The sequence below is a fragment of the Ptychodera flava genome, chromosome 6, assembly GCF_041260155.1.
Source record: "Ptychodera flava strain L36383 chromosome 6, AS_Pfla_20210202, whole genome shotgun sequence".
Lineage (NCBI taxonomy): Eukaryota > Metazoa > Hemichordata > Enteropneusta > Ptychoderidae > Ptychodera > Ptychodera flava.
Genome location: NC_091933.1, coordinates 38975805 through 38994430, shown reverse-complemented (window position 1 = coordinate 38994430; position 18626 = coordinate 38975805). Strand labels below are relative to the sequence as shown.

At 37.0% G+C, this 18626-nt stretch overlaps 1 protein-coding gene across 1 annotated transcript in view; it reads left to right on the top strand.

Annotated features, from left to right (window-relative positions):
- The window catches only part of LOC139135734 (uncharacterized), a 61177-nt gene extending 55357 nt beyond the window's left edge, over positions 1-5820 (top strand). Inside the window, exons 50-56 of the mRNA XM_070703384.1 lie at positions 524-1096; positions 1549-1743; positions 2113-2303; positions 2752-2863; positions 3137-3465; positions 3894-4101; positions 4489-5820. Coding sequence (XP_070559485.1) covers positions 524-1096; positions 1549-1743; positions 2113-2303; positions 2752-2863; positions 3137-3465; positions 3894-4101; positions 4489-4754 — 1874 coding nt within the window. The 3' untranslated portion in view covers positions 4755-5820. The remainder of the gene's footprint in view (positions 1-523; positions 1097-1548; positions 1744-2112; positions 2304-2751; positions 2864-3136; positions 3466-3893; positions 4102-4488) is intronic.
- The last annotated feature ends 12806 nt before the right edge of the window (positions 5821-18626 follow it).

The window sequence follows — 18626 nt, the reverse complement described above, 5'->3', positions numbered from 1 at the left end:
AAGGTAGCATTATGGAGGTGTCTAATACGCATATGTCAAGCCTTTATCATAACATTATTTCTGACCTATGAAGTCGCTACCAGTATTACAGTATGACTGTGTGACCATCAATATCACACCACCAGCTTCATGATTGCATTTCTTTGAAAATATTTGCCGGCGATGAAATTTTATGATAATATAAAAGATTTGAAATAAAAAAATAATGTTTGCAGTGGAATGTTGAAGACATGATAATCTGAATGCAATATTATGTATCAACGTTAACGTGACGAATTTATCGAGCGACAATAACATTGGAATCATCAAAATATATGCCATTATTGACTATGAAAAGTGTGCTAGCAAGTAGAATCGAAATTTCTAGTCTTCCCTGTGCCAGCGAAGGGACCATTTTACCTATGTTTCCGAGGGAGTAGTGAAGCGAACCAGATGAAATTCAGTTCTTGGAATCAAAAAATGACTAACTCTTTAACAACTGTAACCCTTGAGATAAAAGATATATTGCTTCATATTCGTTTAGGTATGCGTTACTACTCGACGGTTACAGCATTAAATGCTGCGGGCTTGGAGTCAAGGCCAGCCTTTTCCGATGGTATAACCGTAGACACCACACCTCCTAAGAGCTTACTCAGTCTTGTGACAGAATCCAATCTTATTACAAATCCCTCGTTTGAAGATGTTGATATTGACAATACAACACGCCTTTGTAAACCATGGTCAAATGGATCCATGTGCTCGCCCAAGGACTGGCGAGTAAACGGTGTCGCTGGAGTAATTGTTTCTTCGGGACCTGATGCACATTCGGGTAATACCTACCTCGTCGTTCATGGAAGTATTTCGCAAACAATTACAACCAGATATGGTGAAACATATAAGGTATCATTCTTCGCAACCCACATACCCAACTCGATTGTTCCACTGTTGTCACAAGAGGGATACATCCAGATGCCCGGCATACATCGCGTGTTCAAGTTGTATCAAAGGACCAGTACTCATGGCCAAGAAGACATTAATTGGTGTGAACACGTCTATTATTTCACGGCTGTGGCTGATACTTCAATGTTAGTGATTGGCTCCCTAGAGAAGAGAAATGGTAAGTCAAGTTAAATACAAAGCTCTCTCATTGTTGTAAATATTTTTTACATTCAACATCATGACCCACGATACCTCTGAGAATGTATTGGGACATCCTTTCTTTGAAGAATTATTGAGTATAAGTTACATCCGTATGATGTTGTAGCTAACGACTTTCGCCTATAAAAAAGAATTACATGCTTACAACCATAAATGACAAGTATTAAGTCTTTGTTACATGGTTCATTATTCCAATGGTTCATGTGCGTTGACAATCTATATCTGACAATATTTTTATGTCACCATTGCCGTCGGCACAAAACTCATTTCCCCGTACTCATATGCATATTTTTTTCTAGACTCATGCTCTATGAATGTTTGTGAAAACAGCCTAATATGCCAATTTGAACGAACTGTGAGATACAATTTATATAACGGAAATTGTTTTTTTTTGCATGCCCTGCATGACAGGCATTGCACTCAACAGTGTCAAAGTTCAACACCTTGCCAATTACAAGGAAAGCGGCGCAGTGGACAAGGAGCCTCACAGTATTCAAGTGAATTCAAGAACTGATGGAAAGAGGCATACCCTGGCTATAAAATGGGATATCACAGATACTGAGAGTCCAGTTATCGAATATCTCTTGGCGGTTGGCACACTAGAAGGTATTTTATTAGCTTAGGCATAGAAATGAACATACCACGGCTTAGGCAATGCACTGAGTGCGTGCCATATTTTAAGACTTTATTTAGTATGTAACTCATTGAATGTTGAAACGTCGTCCCATCCTGATATCAGTCCATCGAGATCTAAATATTAGTGAGGATGTTAATAACTTAACTTAAATACGTCACAAAGAAAAATGGCCTGTTGGTGGCAGACCAAATTTTGACAAGTAGGATGCGTCGAGGGGTTGTATTTGTTTTCCAAGCATGCAGTTCGAATGATCGCAATGAATACATGTAGCAAAGGGTAAAAAGGCCGAAATTCTTTAGCTAACAATTCTGTTCTTTCCTTCGAATCCCTCTTAATAGGAGGTACACAGCTTCAATCGTTCACCTCTGTTGGACGATCATCTCATACATTCATTGATGATCTGTTGCTGGCCAATGGAATACCAGTCTATGTAACAGTCACGGCTAGAAATGCTGCAGATCTACGGTCAGTTTTCGAATCAGAGCCGTTGATTATCGATTTGACGCCTCCAACGATTTGCTGCATCAAGGTATGTTAAATATTTTGCGCAAATGGCACAACAATAAATCAGTCATACCTATACATTGTTCGAAAGTCATATTCATATGAGAATGGGTGTTTACAAAATGAGCTTACATACAATAGAGAACAAAAAATCAATACGTATGCAAGATAAGGCATACAATCAGATCTATGAAAGAAAGACATCGATACGAAAGCAAAGAATATGTTGGTGAAAATGTGACCAAGTTTGACATGTTTATTGACAAACAAAAGCCCCTGTCTCGGAAGGGAGACAGAAAAAGCAGGAAATGAGGGTATTTTCTTTACCTGGGGCAAATCAGACCGGCGGTGAAGTCTTTTTTACTGATTCTAATTTGGAAAATTTTAAGTCACACGATAACATTTTTCTTCTAAAGTAGTTATTATGATACCGCCATCGTGCGACTTATGAATTGAAATATTGACTTGCATAGGATGGATCCGACAAAGGTCACGATGTATCGCACCAGACGTCTTCACTTGTTGCTGTACAATGGAATGTCACAGACATGGAGAGCGGAATAGAGTTCTGTGAGTGGACCGTTGGTAAGTATACATAATCTTATGGTTCGAAGAAGGAGGCAATTTCGTCGATACCACTTTAATTTTGTAGAATAAACATGTTCTCTCTTCAAATTTTAGTTGTTAGGCGTGTAAAATTGTTTTGTTTTCAGGTTGCCTTCATGTGTTGCCAATTTATTCATGTGAAATTAAAATTTAATATTCATGGAGACCTGTTGGAGAAATTGTCGCTAAATCTGTAATATTCTTCGTCTTCAAAAAGTGACAAAAATCAAAATGTTCCCTCTTAACCAACAGGGAATAGCCCCGGTTCTGCTACCTTGAGTGCGTTTACAAGGACTGGTACGCTGGACTTTGCCGTTAAAAATCTCGATGGCTTGCTGACCGACAAGCAAACAGTCTTCTCAACTGTCAGATGTAGAAACTTCGCTGGTTTGTACAGTCAGATGACATCAAATGGTGTTACAATCGTGAAGACTGGACCTTTGGTGGATGAAGCATCCTTGTTAACGATTTCTAGTTCACCAGCAGCATATGAACCGAGAGGCAATCACCAGGCAGACCCGAATGCTATAAGTATTATGTGGAATGGATTTGCTGATGCATCAGGGATATCCCATTATGAGGTATGTGTAAATAAATGTCCAGAGAATATTAATGACGTATTCATAAAAGAGATTTTAGCTGCACGCTTAGGCCATCCTGTGTATATTTTGACTTTTCTGTTTCTTATTTATCATAACAACATGTTCTTGTTCTACTTGAAACGGAATGGTGGGAAAAGAAATAAAACAGCAATTCATAAATGTGGCTACATTTTATGTGGTGAAGCGTTCTACGATGAGTGTTTACACGTGTTTAGGCAGTGCAAGCATTTATTATTCCTTTTAAGATTGCAATGTGAAACTTTGCAAGATTTTGAGTTCTATCTAAAACTGAATCGCAAAGTAATGTTATACCAAAAAGATACTATAACTTGTTTTACCTTACTTGTTTTACCTTAAAGACTTAACCATTTACACTCGATTTCTGAGCCTCTCTATTATATTAACAGTGCAGACTCCTTGGTGAAGGTCTCGAGAAAGATCCTGGATGGAATGTGATCGGTTTGAATGGAGAAACATCTGGACAACTTAGTGGTATCGAAATGAAATCCTACAATACGTATCAAGCACAGCTGCGGGCTGTGAATTACGCCGGATTAAAGAGTGCTGTCATGTCATGCAATGTTACCTTAGAAACCCACCCTCCTATCTTGACTGGTAGGTGCCTCTAAGTAAAATTGATAGGCATTGGAACACAAAATATGATAATAAAAAGCCCATCAGTCTTTATTTGTCATCATTTTAGCGTTTAAACTTTTGCACATGTGACTAAGCAAAACTATCTTTTTAAAAACAAACCATGAATATAGAAAAGGGAAATTCAGCAACAAATTTCTAAAATGAATAAAAACGAATTCAGACAGTTTGATATTATAGAAAGCAAATGTCATGCAAAAAGATACAATTTAAACCAAGTCATCATTTTCTTGCATGATAAGTCGGAAATAAAATATGGATCCTTATTTGAAAATTCAGGGTCCCAATCGTGAAATGTTACTGTTTTGGACACTTTTTGTGACATGACAATTTCTTGCTTTGATTTAGGGTTTGACATTGAGTCCATCTGGTCATCGTCAGACACTGTCCGTGTTGGCTGGAGTGACGTGTTCCGCAGTAACTCGTCATTGATTTACGAATTGACCATCGGCACAGTGCAAGGTGGAAATGATATCTTCAAATGGTACGAAACGCGTCAAACTACCTATGAATTCCTGGGAGCTGATAAATCTCAGAATTATTACATCAGTATTACAGCCGTGAATGAGGCCGGGCTGTACAACACGTACAACGACGTAATTTCATACGGCTAATAATTGTGTCGCTATTTCAAATTGCTTTAATCGTTATTTAGGTCAGTTTAGTTTTTGATTTAATTTCATTATGACAATTGTAACTTACTGTCATATTCCTTGAGTGTTAAAATGGTCTTGAAGTATCCATGATTCAGAAAACATATAAACAGACATTATCATGATAACGTTAATCTTATTTGGAAAACTCGGAAAAGCTGTCTAAAAAGACTTAAGTCAGTATAGTGTAGATAAACTGAATATCAGAATTGATTTGTTCAAAATATTTCTTAGGATAATACACTTTCTTTGTTAACTTGCTACTCATGTATATCTGTATAATACCGATTAGGATCTCACGAGTTTGCTTACATAACAAGTAGAATAATTGTTCCACGTACTTCAATAGGTTAATAGAGATGCTAATTACTATAACAATTTGTGCATATCCAATTAGTATGATTATATCGAGGCTGTAATCTTCATATATCACGTAAAGTTTGCTTGAGCACTTATCCCAATATTTTGTGTTCTCATACAGTATTATGCTAATAAATGAGTGTCATGCTGAAAACGCAGTCATTGTCTTTTTTCCAACACATATAAGTACATCTCGAGAGGCAGTGAAAAATGTCCTAACGTCAGAGGGCTCCATCGTCCATTTACACGTCGATTATTTTCTCTTTCCGGGTAATGTCAGGTTTTGTATATTGTATAAGATCTCTGTATTGTGTTGAATACAGAAGATCTCCCAAGAAACGGTCAAGAGAAAAATAAGGGAACATAATTTATGCACTTATAAAAAAGTTAAAAAATTTAAAATTGAAAGCAATTTGACATTAAATTAGCAATCGCATCCGAGAAAGATAATTACAGTGAGTTAGCTTGTAGACGGCTAAACGATGCTTTGAAGATTCCAAGGTACGAGGCATTGCTGAGGACAACTCAAAAGCAAGAAGAAGATAATCTTAACCCTTCGTAGCTGATTACGTTAGAAGCATAGCACGATTTAATTTTCGTTGACATCGTATGTATATCTTTTACTTCGTCGAACAAATTAATATTGTGAAAGACGATTAAACGCATTAATGACTATGGGAAAAGAGCTGAGAGGCACGGACATTTTCGTCGATGAACACTTTTCTAAAGAGACTGGTTTTATAAGGAAGAAACTTTTCGGTAAGCGGAAAGAACTGATGGCACAAAATATAAAGGCCTTTGTAAATTATAAAACACTGGTAGCTTATGAGAATGGGGCCAAGGTTTTCTATACGTACAATGAATCAACAGATACTGTTGTTAGACAAGGTGGCCGAAGATAGGGCTATGGTCAAGGCCCATCGAATACTTGTGTTAGAAAATGTATTAGATTTCTTTCTTGGAATGTGCAAGGTCTGTTTAACAAAATAAGTGACTTTTCTCTGCTAGATTATTTCAATCAATTTGATATCATCTGTACTGTTGAAACATGGTTACGTAAAGAAATGTTGACAAATATTACTTTATCTGGTTTTAAAGCATTTCATTTCTGCAGAAGTAAAACTTCCCGTTATGGCAGATGCGGAGGCGGTGTCTCTGTGTTTGTTAAAGACTGGTGCTCGACAGAGATCACTAGACTGAGTTCAACACTCCCAGATTCAATTTTCTTTAATCTACAGGGAAATAAATTTGGATTCCCGAAAAATGTTATTTTGGGATGTCTGTATATCCCTCCAGAAGGTTCCAAATGTTATACATGCGAAAATAATGGCATTGAGTTGTTAGATAATCAGATTTTGGATTTCAAAGCCAAGTATCCTGATAGTGATATACTTCTCATGGGTGATTTTAATGCAAGAACAGCACAAGATTATGACTATATTATAAACGATTCCATAAATCACTTGCCTGTGACCGTTGACAGTTACGAGGTTGATGATTTTCATATCGAGCGTAAATCGAAAGATTCTGTAATTAATTCATTTGGCAGGAGATTACTTGAAGTGTGTCGAGATCACTCCATTCATCTTTTTAATGGAAGATGTGGGTCTGACTTAGTAGGAAATTATACTTGTATTGCGAATAGGGGTACCAGTGTTGTAGATTACATGATTGCATCTACCTCTTTGTTTGATTACGTTTTTGATTTCAATGTTGAAGACAAGAGTGACTCCGACCATTTCCCTTTGTCTTGTACAATGAATATTAAGATGCCTTGCCGCCTAAATACCTCACAGAATTCACAAGAGTTAGAATTCTATGAATATTCGTACTCAAAGTGGGATTCTGAACAACCAAGAAGTTTTAATGATAACATTGTGTCAACGGAGGGTAAAACTCATATCAACCATATTTTAGAGGCAGACGAGGCAGACGTTGACAGATTGGTTACAAAAGTGTATGATTTATTAGTTTGGGCTGCAGCGGACTATCCTAAAATTACATTAAGGGAAGGGGTTAAAGGGTCTTTGCAACCAAAGTGGTTTAACAAAGAATGTGAAAATGCAAAGAAGGAAATGTACAAAGCCCTCCGCAATTTTAGAGTTTCGAACGACCAGGATAGTCTTAATAATTACAAAGCACTGAAGTCTTTTTTCAAATCCACGTGTAGAGTCAACAAAGCAAATTTTAGTCCCGCTGTCTTTAACACTGGGCAAAATATTTGGAAACAGGTCAAAAGTTTCAAGGGGGGTCCACAATCCAGGTCAAGTATTTCAGCAACGGAATGGGTGAATCATTTCAAAAGTCTGCACAATCCCGATTGTCAGAAAACCAGATTTGATATTACAGTTGAAGACTTCTTAGAAAACATGTATCCGTTGCAGGGAGTACAAAATGTTCATCCAGTTGATGTACTTAATGGAGTCATTACTCGAGATGAAATAATTTATGCATTGGAGAAACTTAAACCCGGTCCCGGCCCAGACGGTATACCAAATGAATTTTTTAAGAATGCAAAGATTAGCCTTATCCCTGTTTTGGAAGTTCTCTTTAATGTTATCTTCGATGCTGGGGTTTTCCCAAAAGAGTGGAAATTTGGTATGATTGTCCCCCTCCACAAAAAGGGCAGTTTTGACGACCCAAATAACTTCCGAGGTATTACTTTACTAAATTCAATTAGCAAAATTTTTACATTTGTCTTAAATCAGAGATTGACGAAATGGGCTGACATGATGGGTTGTATTACTGAGTGTCAGCTGGTTTTAGACGTGGCTATTGCACCGTTGATAATGTTTTCACATTACATGTTATGATTCAGAAATATCTTAGTAGGACAAGAGGGCGCTTCTATTGTGTCTTTGTTGACTTCAGTAAAGCTTTTGATTCTGTGAATCACAATTTGCTACTGTACAGACTATATTTAGAGGGAATTGAGGGGAAAATGTTAATCATTTTAAAATCAATGTATAATGAGCTTAAATCTTGTGTTAAATCCCGTCAAGGTAGAACAGATTACTTTTCCTGTTCTGTTGGTGTAAGACAGGGATGCATGTTAAGTCCCTTTCTGTTTTCGCTTTTTATTAATGAACTGAACACCATGTTAGTAATTCGGGTCAAGGTGGCATACAACTTACACAAGAACTTTATGATTTGTTTTCGCTGTTATACGCTGATGACGTCACTATGTTCAGTGATTCTCCAGGTGGATTACAAAGACTTTTGGATGTGTTGGAAGCTTTCTGTTTAAAATGGAAAATGACTGTTAATTTGAAAAAATCACAAATCATTGTTTTCAGACGAGGAGGTGTTTTGAAGAAAAACGAGCATTGGTTTTTCATGGGACAAAGAATGCAAACTGTAAGCTATTATAAGTACCTAGGTTTGATGTTTTCAAGCAGAAATATTTGGAGTAAAGCAGTCCTTACCTTAGCAGATCAAGCTAGGAAGGCAATGGGTTGTATTTTTCGTATGTTTAGAAAAACAAATACTTTATCGTTTCAAGATTATTTCAAACTATTTGATACTATGATATTACCAATACTGACTTACGGGGCAGAAATTTGGGGATATCGTATGTACAGTGCTGCAGAACGAGTACAACTCAAATATTGTAAAGTTTATATGGGTGTCAAATCTTGTACAGCAGACGTTTTGTTTTAGGCGATAGTGGTAGATTCCCAATTTTTATCATACTTACAAAAAAGTTTTGTCCTATTGGTATAAAATACTGAAAATGCCACAAAATAGAGTGACCAAGCATGCTTACCAGCTTGCTATGGCACTCGACAATAACAACAAAGAATCATGGGCTACTCATGTGAAAATCTTTTGTGTGAACATGGTTTTGGTGAAGTTTGGGTTCTGGCAAGGCCCAGGAGACTTTGACACTTTCATTCACAATTTCATTACAAGGGCACAAGATATTTACAAACAAAACTGGTATTCGGAAGTATGCACAAAGGACAAACTCCGGTTGTATTGTAATTTTAAAGTTTCATTCCAAACTGAGGATTATCTCAGCTCAAACATGTTTTTTAGATTTAAGAGGGCTCTTGCATGTCTTAGAAGCTGCGGTTTGAGACTTGAAATCGAAAAAGGAAGAGCCCAGGGTATTATATTTGATGATAGGACATGTAAATTATGCAACTCGTTTGAAATAGAAGACGAATATCATTTTATTTGCGTTTGCCCATTATACCATAATTTGAGAAACAAATATTTACCCCGTTGGTCATACTCGCAACCAACGCAAGAAAAATTTTATTCATTGATGTCTTCCACTAAAAACTCAACAATTGTAAATCTTGCTTTATATGTGTTAAAAGCAGAAAAACTAAGAAAAGAATTCTTTGTAACCACGTGATGTACTCTTTCCCTTGAGTTTCATCATCATTTTGTTGTTTGTAGTATTTGTGTTGCAATTTGGGCCGGTGGCCTAAAAGAGCAAATAAAGAATAAAAAATTAATGACTATGAACAATTAGCAGTAATTTCCCTCCAATGGTTTTCCATGAGTTTTAATGTATAATTTACGTTCCTTAGCAAGTAGAGTGCTTTGGCTGGCCGCAGCGCCCTTGAAAATGCTATTATTACCTGTGTCTCGAAAGTCTCCTACATACCTTTTTCATAACACATAGGCCTAACCTGTATCCCACACACTCATAATATTGAACAGATATTACTTTTCTATTATCTGTATTGTCAGTTGTGTGTTATTTGCATATTGCCGAATTAATTTCACCAAATTCACAGGTTTCGGAATGACCATTTCCATCCTGCAAGGCAAATATTTCTCTATTTTATTCAATTCATCATCCAACAGGCGAATGCCCAATTACACGTTGAGGTACCCATTGTAAACGTACCGCAACGTCACAATGAGGAATACAGTGTCTTGCTCGAGGGCACAACATCGTTCAGAGTTTCGAGCTCACCATCCTTCGACTGTGAGTGCGTTACTCCAGACTTACCGGTCTCGAATTCTCCGTTCGGTCCTCTTGTCGTGAGACTAGTACCCTAACCACTGCCTCATGGTGCCTCTCTTGGGACAGAGTCTCCTTTTCTCGCTTCCGTTGTCTCCTGACAATGATTCCAAGTGGGCAAACCGATTACAAATGTAGGGTTTAGACATCAGTACAGCAAATCCTACAGATTAAACAAAAAGTCGTAGTTTGACACGATGGACTTGGTCGAGAAAAGCTTTATACTAATCAGTAAAACGTAAGCGAGTCTGGACTGAGTATAGTCCGAGAGAAGTTTTTGTAGGATTTAGTTAATGCCTCTTCTTGCAAGACTGTCGACAACGATGCTTTGCATTACATTCTAATAACGATACTTGAACATTGGCAACTTAGATTGTCGACAGCCACCTGTGATATTTATACTTTTTTACTTCACCTAGTATGATATCTAGGCCTACCATGGTATGTCATTATTTTACTCGGCATTGATCCTAGATTCACAGAAAGGTTGGTGCAGCAAAAACATATATACATCATGTTAACTGATGTCGATCCGGTGAATACATGATTGGCTTTCTGTTTTGAATTTTCTCCGACTTTCAGGAATTGTTTGAAAATTTAATATGATCACATCATCATCATTAGGTCGGCCTGGCTTGTTTTGGCAAACAGCGATAAAGATAGCATGTTAATTAGGCTTGGAAGTCATCGCGAGATCGTTGTTTCGTCTTTGTAGGAATGATTGCCTGTGAGTGTACAGGTAGTAAATCATGTACGCCGACTTTTTTAATCAGCGAGAATAGTGAATCAGGTCGTGCCCCAGCCTTTCGTACGATACTGTGTGTTCCCTGCGTTGTACGGCCTCTCACCACTGCCTGCTGACTACCATAGTCTTTTCTAACCACTTTCGGCCAAAATCAACTCGATTCCGACATATGCCTACCCGAAAAAGTCAACCGCTGACAGATTTAGAAAAGTGCTCTCTTGACGTTCCAAACCGTTAGTTTTCCAGTGATGCACGGTCAAGGGCCCAGTAGCCAGCATATCTTGCATGTAAGTAGTGGGGTGGCATATGAATAGCGTGCTAATAGCCCACCGTGCGAGAATGTAACTTTCTACAGTATGAAACATCCTTTGCACACAAGTTTCTTGAGGTAGATATTTTTCAGGGTGAACAAGAATGGATTGAAGGCGGCCCATCAATAATATATGATGTCAAAGGCAACCACGTAGCTTTTTTTTCATTTGACAGCATGGAAAATAATTCAAAACGGTCGTATCAAATTCAGCCAATCACGGCCGCAAACAACTTTCACCTTACACACAACAAGTTACAGTGCACAGGACAGTAGTCAATTGAGATTTCCTCCGAACCATGAACCTCCATACTGAAATTTCGCTCGAAACTCAGCATTAACAGCAAGGATTCTATAATTTGGCGTAAGCAAACCAATTATGATATTGTTGCTTGGATCTGCGAGGGCAAACACTGGTGTCTCTCTACCTCCATAATGACAAATATTTTACACTACGCAGATTGCCCTATATACTTTTGATAAGAGAAATCCCCAAACACGAATACGGGATAGACTGTGCTCGCAATGGACGTTCTGCATACACATCGATCATTTTCCTTTCCATCATATCGAAAAGTTCGGTTTGATCCGGTTTGATCAAGTATTTTACATTCAGTGTGGATATCGATATGATGTTGAATACGCCTAACGGCAGAAAGCCATCAAATTCAAAGTGTGAAAATTCTCGTGTCACGTCTATCAAATTGCTAATGCAATGCAAAAATCTGGGTCAAATAAATTTTGATTATGTTATTCTTCAGAGCTTCTCCTTGGACTCAAAATCATTGATTTAGCTATATGCCTATTTATATAAGACTCACTAAAAATAATAAGGTTCAGAGTTTTCTTCTTGCAAGCTATCAAATTAAGTGACACGTGGCCACGCCCCTTTCCAGTTATCACTCAAAGGAATTATGTCAATGGGCATGAGCTGTGCGGACAGCACAGGGGCATCAGGTGGGCATATTGACATTAGTCATAAAGAATTCCTTCATACACACGTGGACAGAGTGGCTACATCAAGTATCGCTTATTCCCCGACACATATTTTCAAACAAAAATGATAACACGAACAGCGAGAGTATATTTAGAATTCTTGCCTACCAAAGAGCCAAAGTATTCGCTGACAATGGTCAAGCGTAGATAATTTATAGCTTTTAAAAATAAAATTCACTGTAACTGCATTCGAGAGTGCAAAAGTCATAGTACGTAAAAATGTTACTTTTTGCAACATACTACACGCCTATATCTTTGCCTAGCACAGGGTTACTGGGGAGGTGAAGTAAAACAAAACACGTTAAAAGGGTCCAGTCAGGTACATTTACTTATAAGATATCTAAATGCAAGGAATGGCACAAAATATTAAATAGTCCTCTGAACGCTCAACTCTGTGGTATTTGCAAGAAGCCCTTGTAGAATCGGTATACTCTAAAACTATTCACGACCCGGTCCTATTATAATATAAATCTCTTTCCTTATTTTCAACACATGAGATGATTTCAAGTGTCCGGAGTAAGCAATGACGAGTTTTCATGTTTATTTCATGTCACCGGTCTTCCTTGTGCCACAACCAGTGACTCCCACTGATAACACATCCATTTCCTCTAGACTGTATTTTTGTATTTCCTTTGAATTTCAAACGGATTTTAGTGTGCTGACAACTAAGAAGGAAATAAAATTGAACATGCTTGCCAATGCATACAGATATTTGTTGCGAGTTGAGGAGATAAAATACCATAGTTCTGTTTAGATCTACTATTATTACTATAGTAACAAGTTTGTCATGGAAATTGCACATTATGTTAGATTTTTTGTATCTGAAATGTTGACGATATGATACATTATCGTCACATTCTAGAAAGATGTATTGAATTTGCTACAGGCCATGGAATACGGTTGACATATTCTCATCTATACTGATATTTTAAGCCTAATTTCAATGAAATACATGACTCTTTTGTCGAAGGATCTGATATAATTATATGTAAGTGTAGATCATTTTCTCTTGCAGCAGGGTCTATGATGCAAGCGATACTTACTGTGTCCTTATTTCCTTATTCATCGGATACACGTGACCGCCATTATAAATTAAGGTATAAGTTACCATGCAATGATAAGAAATTCTTTGTGTTACACCGAACATTCGTAAGGCACTCAAACAAAGGAAAGTGTGTGTTGTTGGTTCGAAAAATCAAGTTGGAGTTGATTGAAATAGCAACAATTTGTTTTCGGGCGTTCCAGGAATTCCACGACTGTCCAAAGTAGGGGTAAGTAATGATAAAAAGGTGAGAGTAGAAATTTATTTAAAAGGATGTACTTTTTGCCAAAAGCTTGTGATCATAGAAAGCAATCCCCGTCTCATTTATGCATATCCAGGCGTAGTCATACCGTCAAATTGCATCGATAAGGACATACTTGACATGTATATGTATTCTCTAAATTGAGCTTTGAAATTTAGTACGATTTAGTAATGCACGCAGGATTATTAACATTTACGAAACACAAATGTATCATTTTCGTTTGCAAATTTATACTCTTCCATAGATATCCTGCTTTCCTATTTGTATGTCATGAGTTCAGATTTGTTGATTAGATCTGGCAGGAATAAACTTCTTCAAAGAGTCACCCGTCACATAAATCTCTCAAAACACGCAAAAGATTGATGCATTCAATCATCACTTCAGATCGAATGTAGTCTGTACATTTAAAGTACAACATTTCTCTATGTATTTATTTTAAAATGCCTTTATCTGTAACATAAAATACGCTATCCTTGATAAAAAACAGTCAACAAGTCAACGGTCATTACGAGAATGATAAATGGCCCACGTTCTTGTTGAAAACTGCATATCAAAACACAATACTTCATCATTGCACGAATTTTGTCTGTTGTAGTTTTCTCTGCAGGACGATCACAATTATATCTTCAGATCTTGACACTAGAATTCGGGTAGAAGGCGAGAAGAATCTTTTCAGGAACAGCGATGAATTTCTGTTTGTTATGTTTCCATTCATTTCTGATCATTCTGATTGCTTTGTCCTTGAGCCTTTTTGCGGAGTCTACTTCTTGGTAAGTTGAATGTTGCAACAGGAAACTTGCTATTGAAGATAATGCGTTAACTGTTTTTTCAAAGCTTTAAACTCTGTCATGACATAGATCATTTATGCTTGAAGACTTTGTCTTTTGACTGGTTGTATCTGCTCCTTGAGATGCTACATGGTACTGAATTAGCGTCATTTGATTATTACTTGTTGTCAAATTACCTTGAAGAAACAATGGTGCATCTCTCTGTTTTATCATACATTACTATGATATCTCGATGAAGTAATATTACGTGAGATAACTTTGTGATGCGCTCACCTTTTCCCGTCGTATTGTGTGGCTTTTAATATTGTGTTTGATATAAATCTGAATTAAAAATATTTTTCTTTTATTATACATAAATAATCACTGCATGACTTTGATCTAGCTCATGCTAATCGCTTATTTTGTTGATAAATTCGTATTTTAGTATGAAGTTCTATCTAATTTCTATACTTAGGCCAGCACAATGTACTCATACAAAGAGGGTGTCTACAAGAACGGTGCGTGCTGAGAAAACGCGAACTGTTCAACGATACAACGTAAAATGCCATCTTTTCAAGTGGGGAAGGTGTACTCGATACAGGTATAATTGTTTGTTGTGAACTTGTCAGAACACCTGTTTGTTTTTTATTTATTTGTGTTGTATAGATAACGGCTATTCGGTAAAGTGGTCTGTGTACAGATATGAAATATCAATGACATTTTGCTTCCTCATAAAGCCTGTAAACCACCGATCGTTCGAAACAAAATGTATCGGTTCTGCAAAACCTTTTCGTCACTATAAAGAGTGAGAAATCTTTTCGGTCCGTTGGAACAACTGAAATTACCATTGATCTCCAAGATGTTACACCTCATGAATCGAAGAATGTGTTGGTTTGAACAATAGAAAATGCAATTAAGCTATATCAATATATCTCTATCGATTGAATAAATTAGGTTCGTAATGCAGACTTATCGCAACTATATTTTGGTAAACAGCACCTGTACTTTGTTATAATATTTTGTTCTAAAAATCCAGTTCTCTTCTCCATATACTCGATGCATTGACAAGTTGACCGTAAGGTTATTTCAAGTTCGTTTTGGGCCCTAAACATATGGATTATCAAGACACTTGTCTAGGCGATCGAGCCGGCATTGTGGTGCCTCCACTGCACAGACAAATTTAAACAGCGCCCACGACAGGAAGTCAGTACATTGTTATGTAAATATTGCTCAGGTCATAGGTGTTAAAAGCAGTCAGTTTGCCATGGCGTCTCAAACGGAACTTTGCAGTGGCGTGAGTGCTTATTTGTAGTTCAGAAACAACTGGATGTCTAACATGGCCAGTACAGCGGCCAAAAGGTCATACAAATGGTTAGAACAGCAACTTTGACCAACAAGGTACACGTTTCGGGAAAGGTGTCAAACACATTGGGCAGATCTAACATTTATGGAAACCCATCGAGAAGAGTAGAATTAGTGATATGCTGTAATCCAAACCAGACCAGTTTCTGTGTAAGGAAAAGTTGGAATGATGCCCAGACTATGGTGAGCAGATGGCACAGCTGTTGTGGTATTTTCTGCCCTCAATATTTCAATGTTTCGGTGAAACCTTGTCGACTTCTGGAGGCAGTTTGTTCTGCAGTGCTGTGATGGCCTTGAAAATATCAGTGATCTCTGTCTCACAATATCTAAGGGATCCGTGACATCGATTACATTAAAGTATAAAAGGATAACTGGTACGGGTCGGTTCAGTACTCTACAACTTGAAGTGTTCAACTCATTTTACGATCAAATCTTTTCCTGAGGAGAGGATTTCACCATACTCGTATGTAATGGTGTGATATTATTGGTTTTTGTCCCATTTGTGCCTTCAAAAAGAGAGAGTTTTAAAATGTTCTTTGTAGTGCTTTCAACCTCCCATTCCTCTTCTATTTTGTGTGAGTGCCGTTTTATTTCAAAGTGATTTGTCTGTTACAGATTAAATTTCTTGAAATTTTATCAGCATTTTGCAGTTTTTTCGATTGCATTTCGTTTTTTGTTTTTTGTTTTATTTTTTGTTTTTGGGGGTTTTTTTTGGCTGTTTTGCATTTCAGCTACAGACATAGTAGTGGCCTGATCAAAAACGCACTTAACTTGTATATCATGCAGGAAGAACTCCACCTGTTAGAGATTCAAATGTAATCAATGTAATCACAGATTCCACACCAAAGTGGCCTCCAGTTTTTTCTATGAATGAGTTTATTTATGTTGAAAGAATGTTCTTTCGATGCTTATGCAATTTAGGCCACGGACTGAAATGCATTTCTCAATTTGTCTTTATGCAATGTTGATTGGCCTATAATTGCTTCCATCAGCCCATGCCTCTGCAGCTAAGACTGCGTATTAAAATCTCTCATCGTGATCTACATGTCTATTACATACTGTAACTTGCTCTAGAACTCGTCCTTTTCTTATTATCGGAAGGTTTCCGTGGGTGTGTAGGCTTGTACGACTCTAAGTTTGGCATGTTTACATGAAATCTTGAAGTTATTATTTGATGATAGAGATGTTTCTACTGTACAAAAACATGTCAAGTTATACTTAGTTATTTGAAAATCTTTCAAAGGGCTGACTAAAAAAAACCATGTTTAGGTATTTTTCATTACAAAAATTTTTTCAGTTTTTTCAAAACGCAATTACAATTTAATAAAGTTCGGAAGTAATATTAAATTTCCTTGGGCCGCAACGATTCTTTTGAATTATGGACAACACTGGTGGGTTCTTTCAATGTTGCAGACTTAATAAACGGATAATTTCCAGAATATTAAACCTATATTGCCTCATTTTCTCTATGTTCTCACATAGATCGCACTATACAAGCTATAAATACTACGACACAAGCTACAAAACGTCATACTATCAACGCAGCTGTTACGGTTACTGTTCTACTGACCAATGCAACAGTAAGTTACTATCATAAAAAAGCAAGTCATAGAAGTCGACAGCAGATAAAGGCTAGCATACAGTCTACTTTTGAAAAGTGTGTTTTTATTTTCAGGCATCAGTTTATTCATGTGTGAAATGATTTGTGAGATGATATGTCACACCTTGTATTACCTCTAATCTGCACCAGGGGAAAACGTTTCAAACAACGTTAACATATATTGCTGTATGCCACAAGATTCCGAAAATCATTAAACGTTAAGGCTCTTTCCTTTCTGTGAACAGCTTACATCAACATTCAAATGATACAGCTCCTATTTAACCCTGCTTGTCAAACATGCCGAAACATTTCTACACTATTGGCAAAGAAAAATTACCCGAACATTATTATGCTGTGATCACTGAAAAACTGTTTGTTTGAAAGTCCTGTTAACAATAACGTGTTCGTCATTTAGCACAAAGAATTTTATTTTCAGAGTGCGGTTCTGTTAATAATTGTGACGAGAACCAGGTACGATGCACCAACAGTTACAATCACTATTGCATAAAATGCAAACATGATTTTGGAACAGAAAAGGCATATGCCCTTGTCAACAGAGGGAGCGTCAAAGATGGAAAGTGTCAAGGTAAGTGTTTCCTACAATCAGTATAAAGAATTATTTTACAACTTGAGAAAATTGTAAGAAACTATTAGTTGCCTCTCCGCAAGGCGACTGTACTCCGTGCCGTATGTTGAGTTCGAACCCGATTGAAAACTAGCCGTATTGAGAAATGGAATAAACAGATATATAGATATGAGTTGAAACTATAATCCCTTGCATGTGTACACCGAACCTGAAAACGTCACTAGAGAAACGAAGTTCTCGATTTCAAAGTCTGAACAATACAACACAGGAGCTTACATTGACGCTACTCGACTGAGGGAGTTTTTAACTTCTCACTCGCGTTTTCCGTCTTGGACTCCTCGTTTTCACATTCAATTCTATGTGCTTGTGTTTGGTTGCATATATCATTATTTTAAAGTTTGAATGATTCACGCATTTCATCGTGATATATGCTGACTTCTACGTTATGGCCAAAAGGACTGAAATCGCCACTTCCAATTCAGCCAATTTGGAAAGTATTTTTCGAAAAAAGCGGCAAATACATATTCAGTATTGCAATTTTTATATTAGGGCATTTGTGTTGTGCATATTTTTATAGTTTGTTGTTTCTTCCTTAGCACGAGGGAAATACTTATCATTTATTCTGTGTAATGACCTAGTAATGTGGACACTTTGTAATATATAGACTCCAAGTCATCAGTAATAATGTACCTATTGGGTGATGTTGCTGGTTCGTATAAAATATAAAAAAAATATTATTCGCCGCATCTGTAGCTTTGCGAAGAAAATCGAAGGAACAGTAATTTTCCCTTTTATTGATTGATTACATCTTTAACGTCTTTG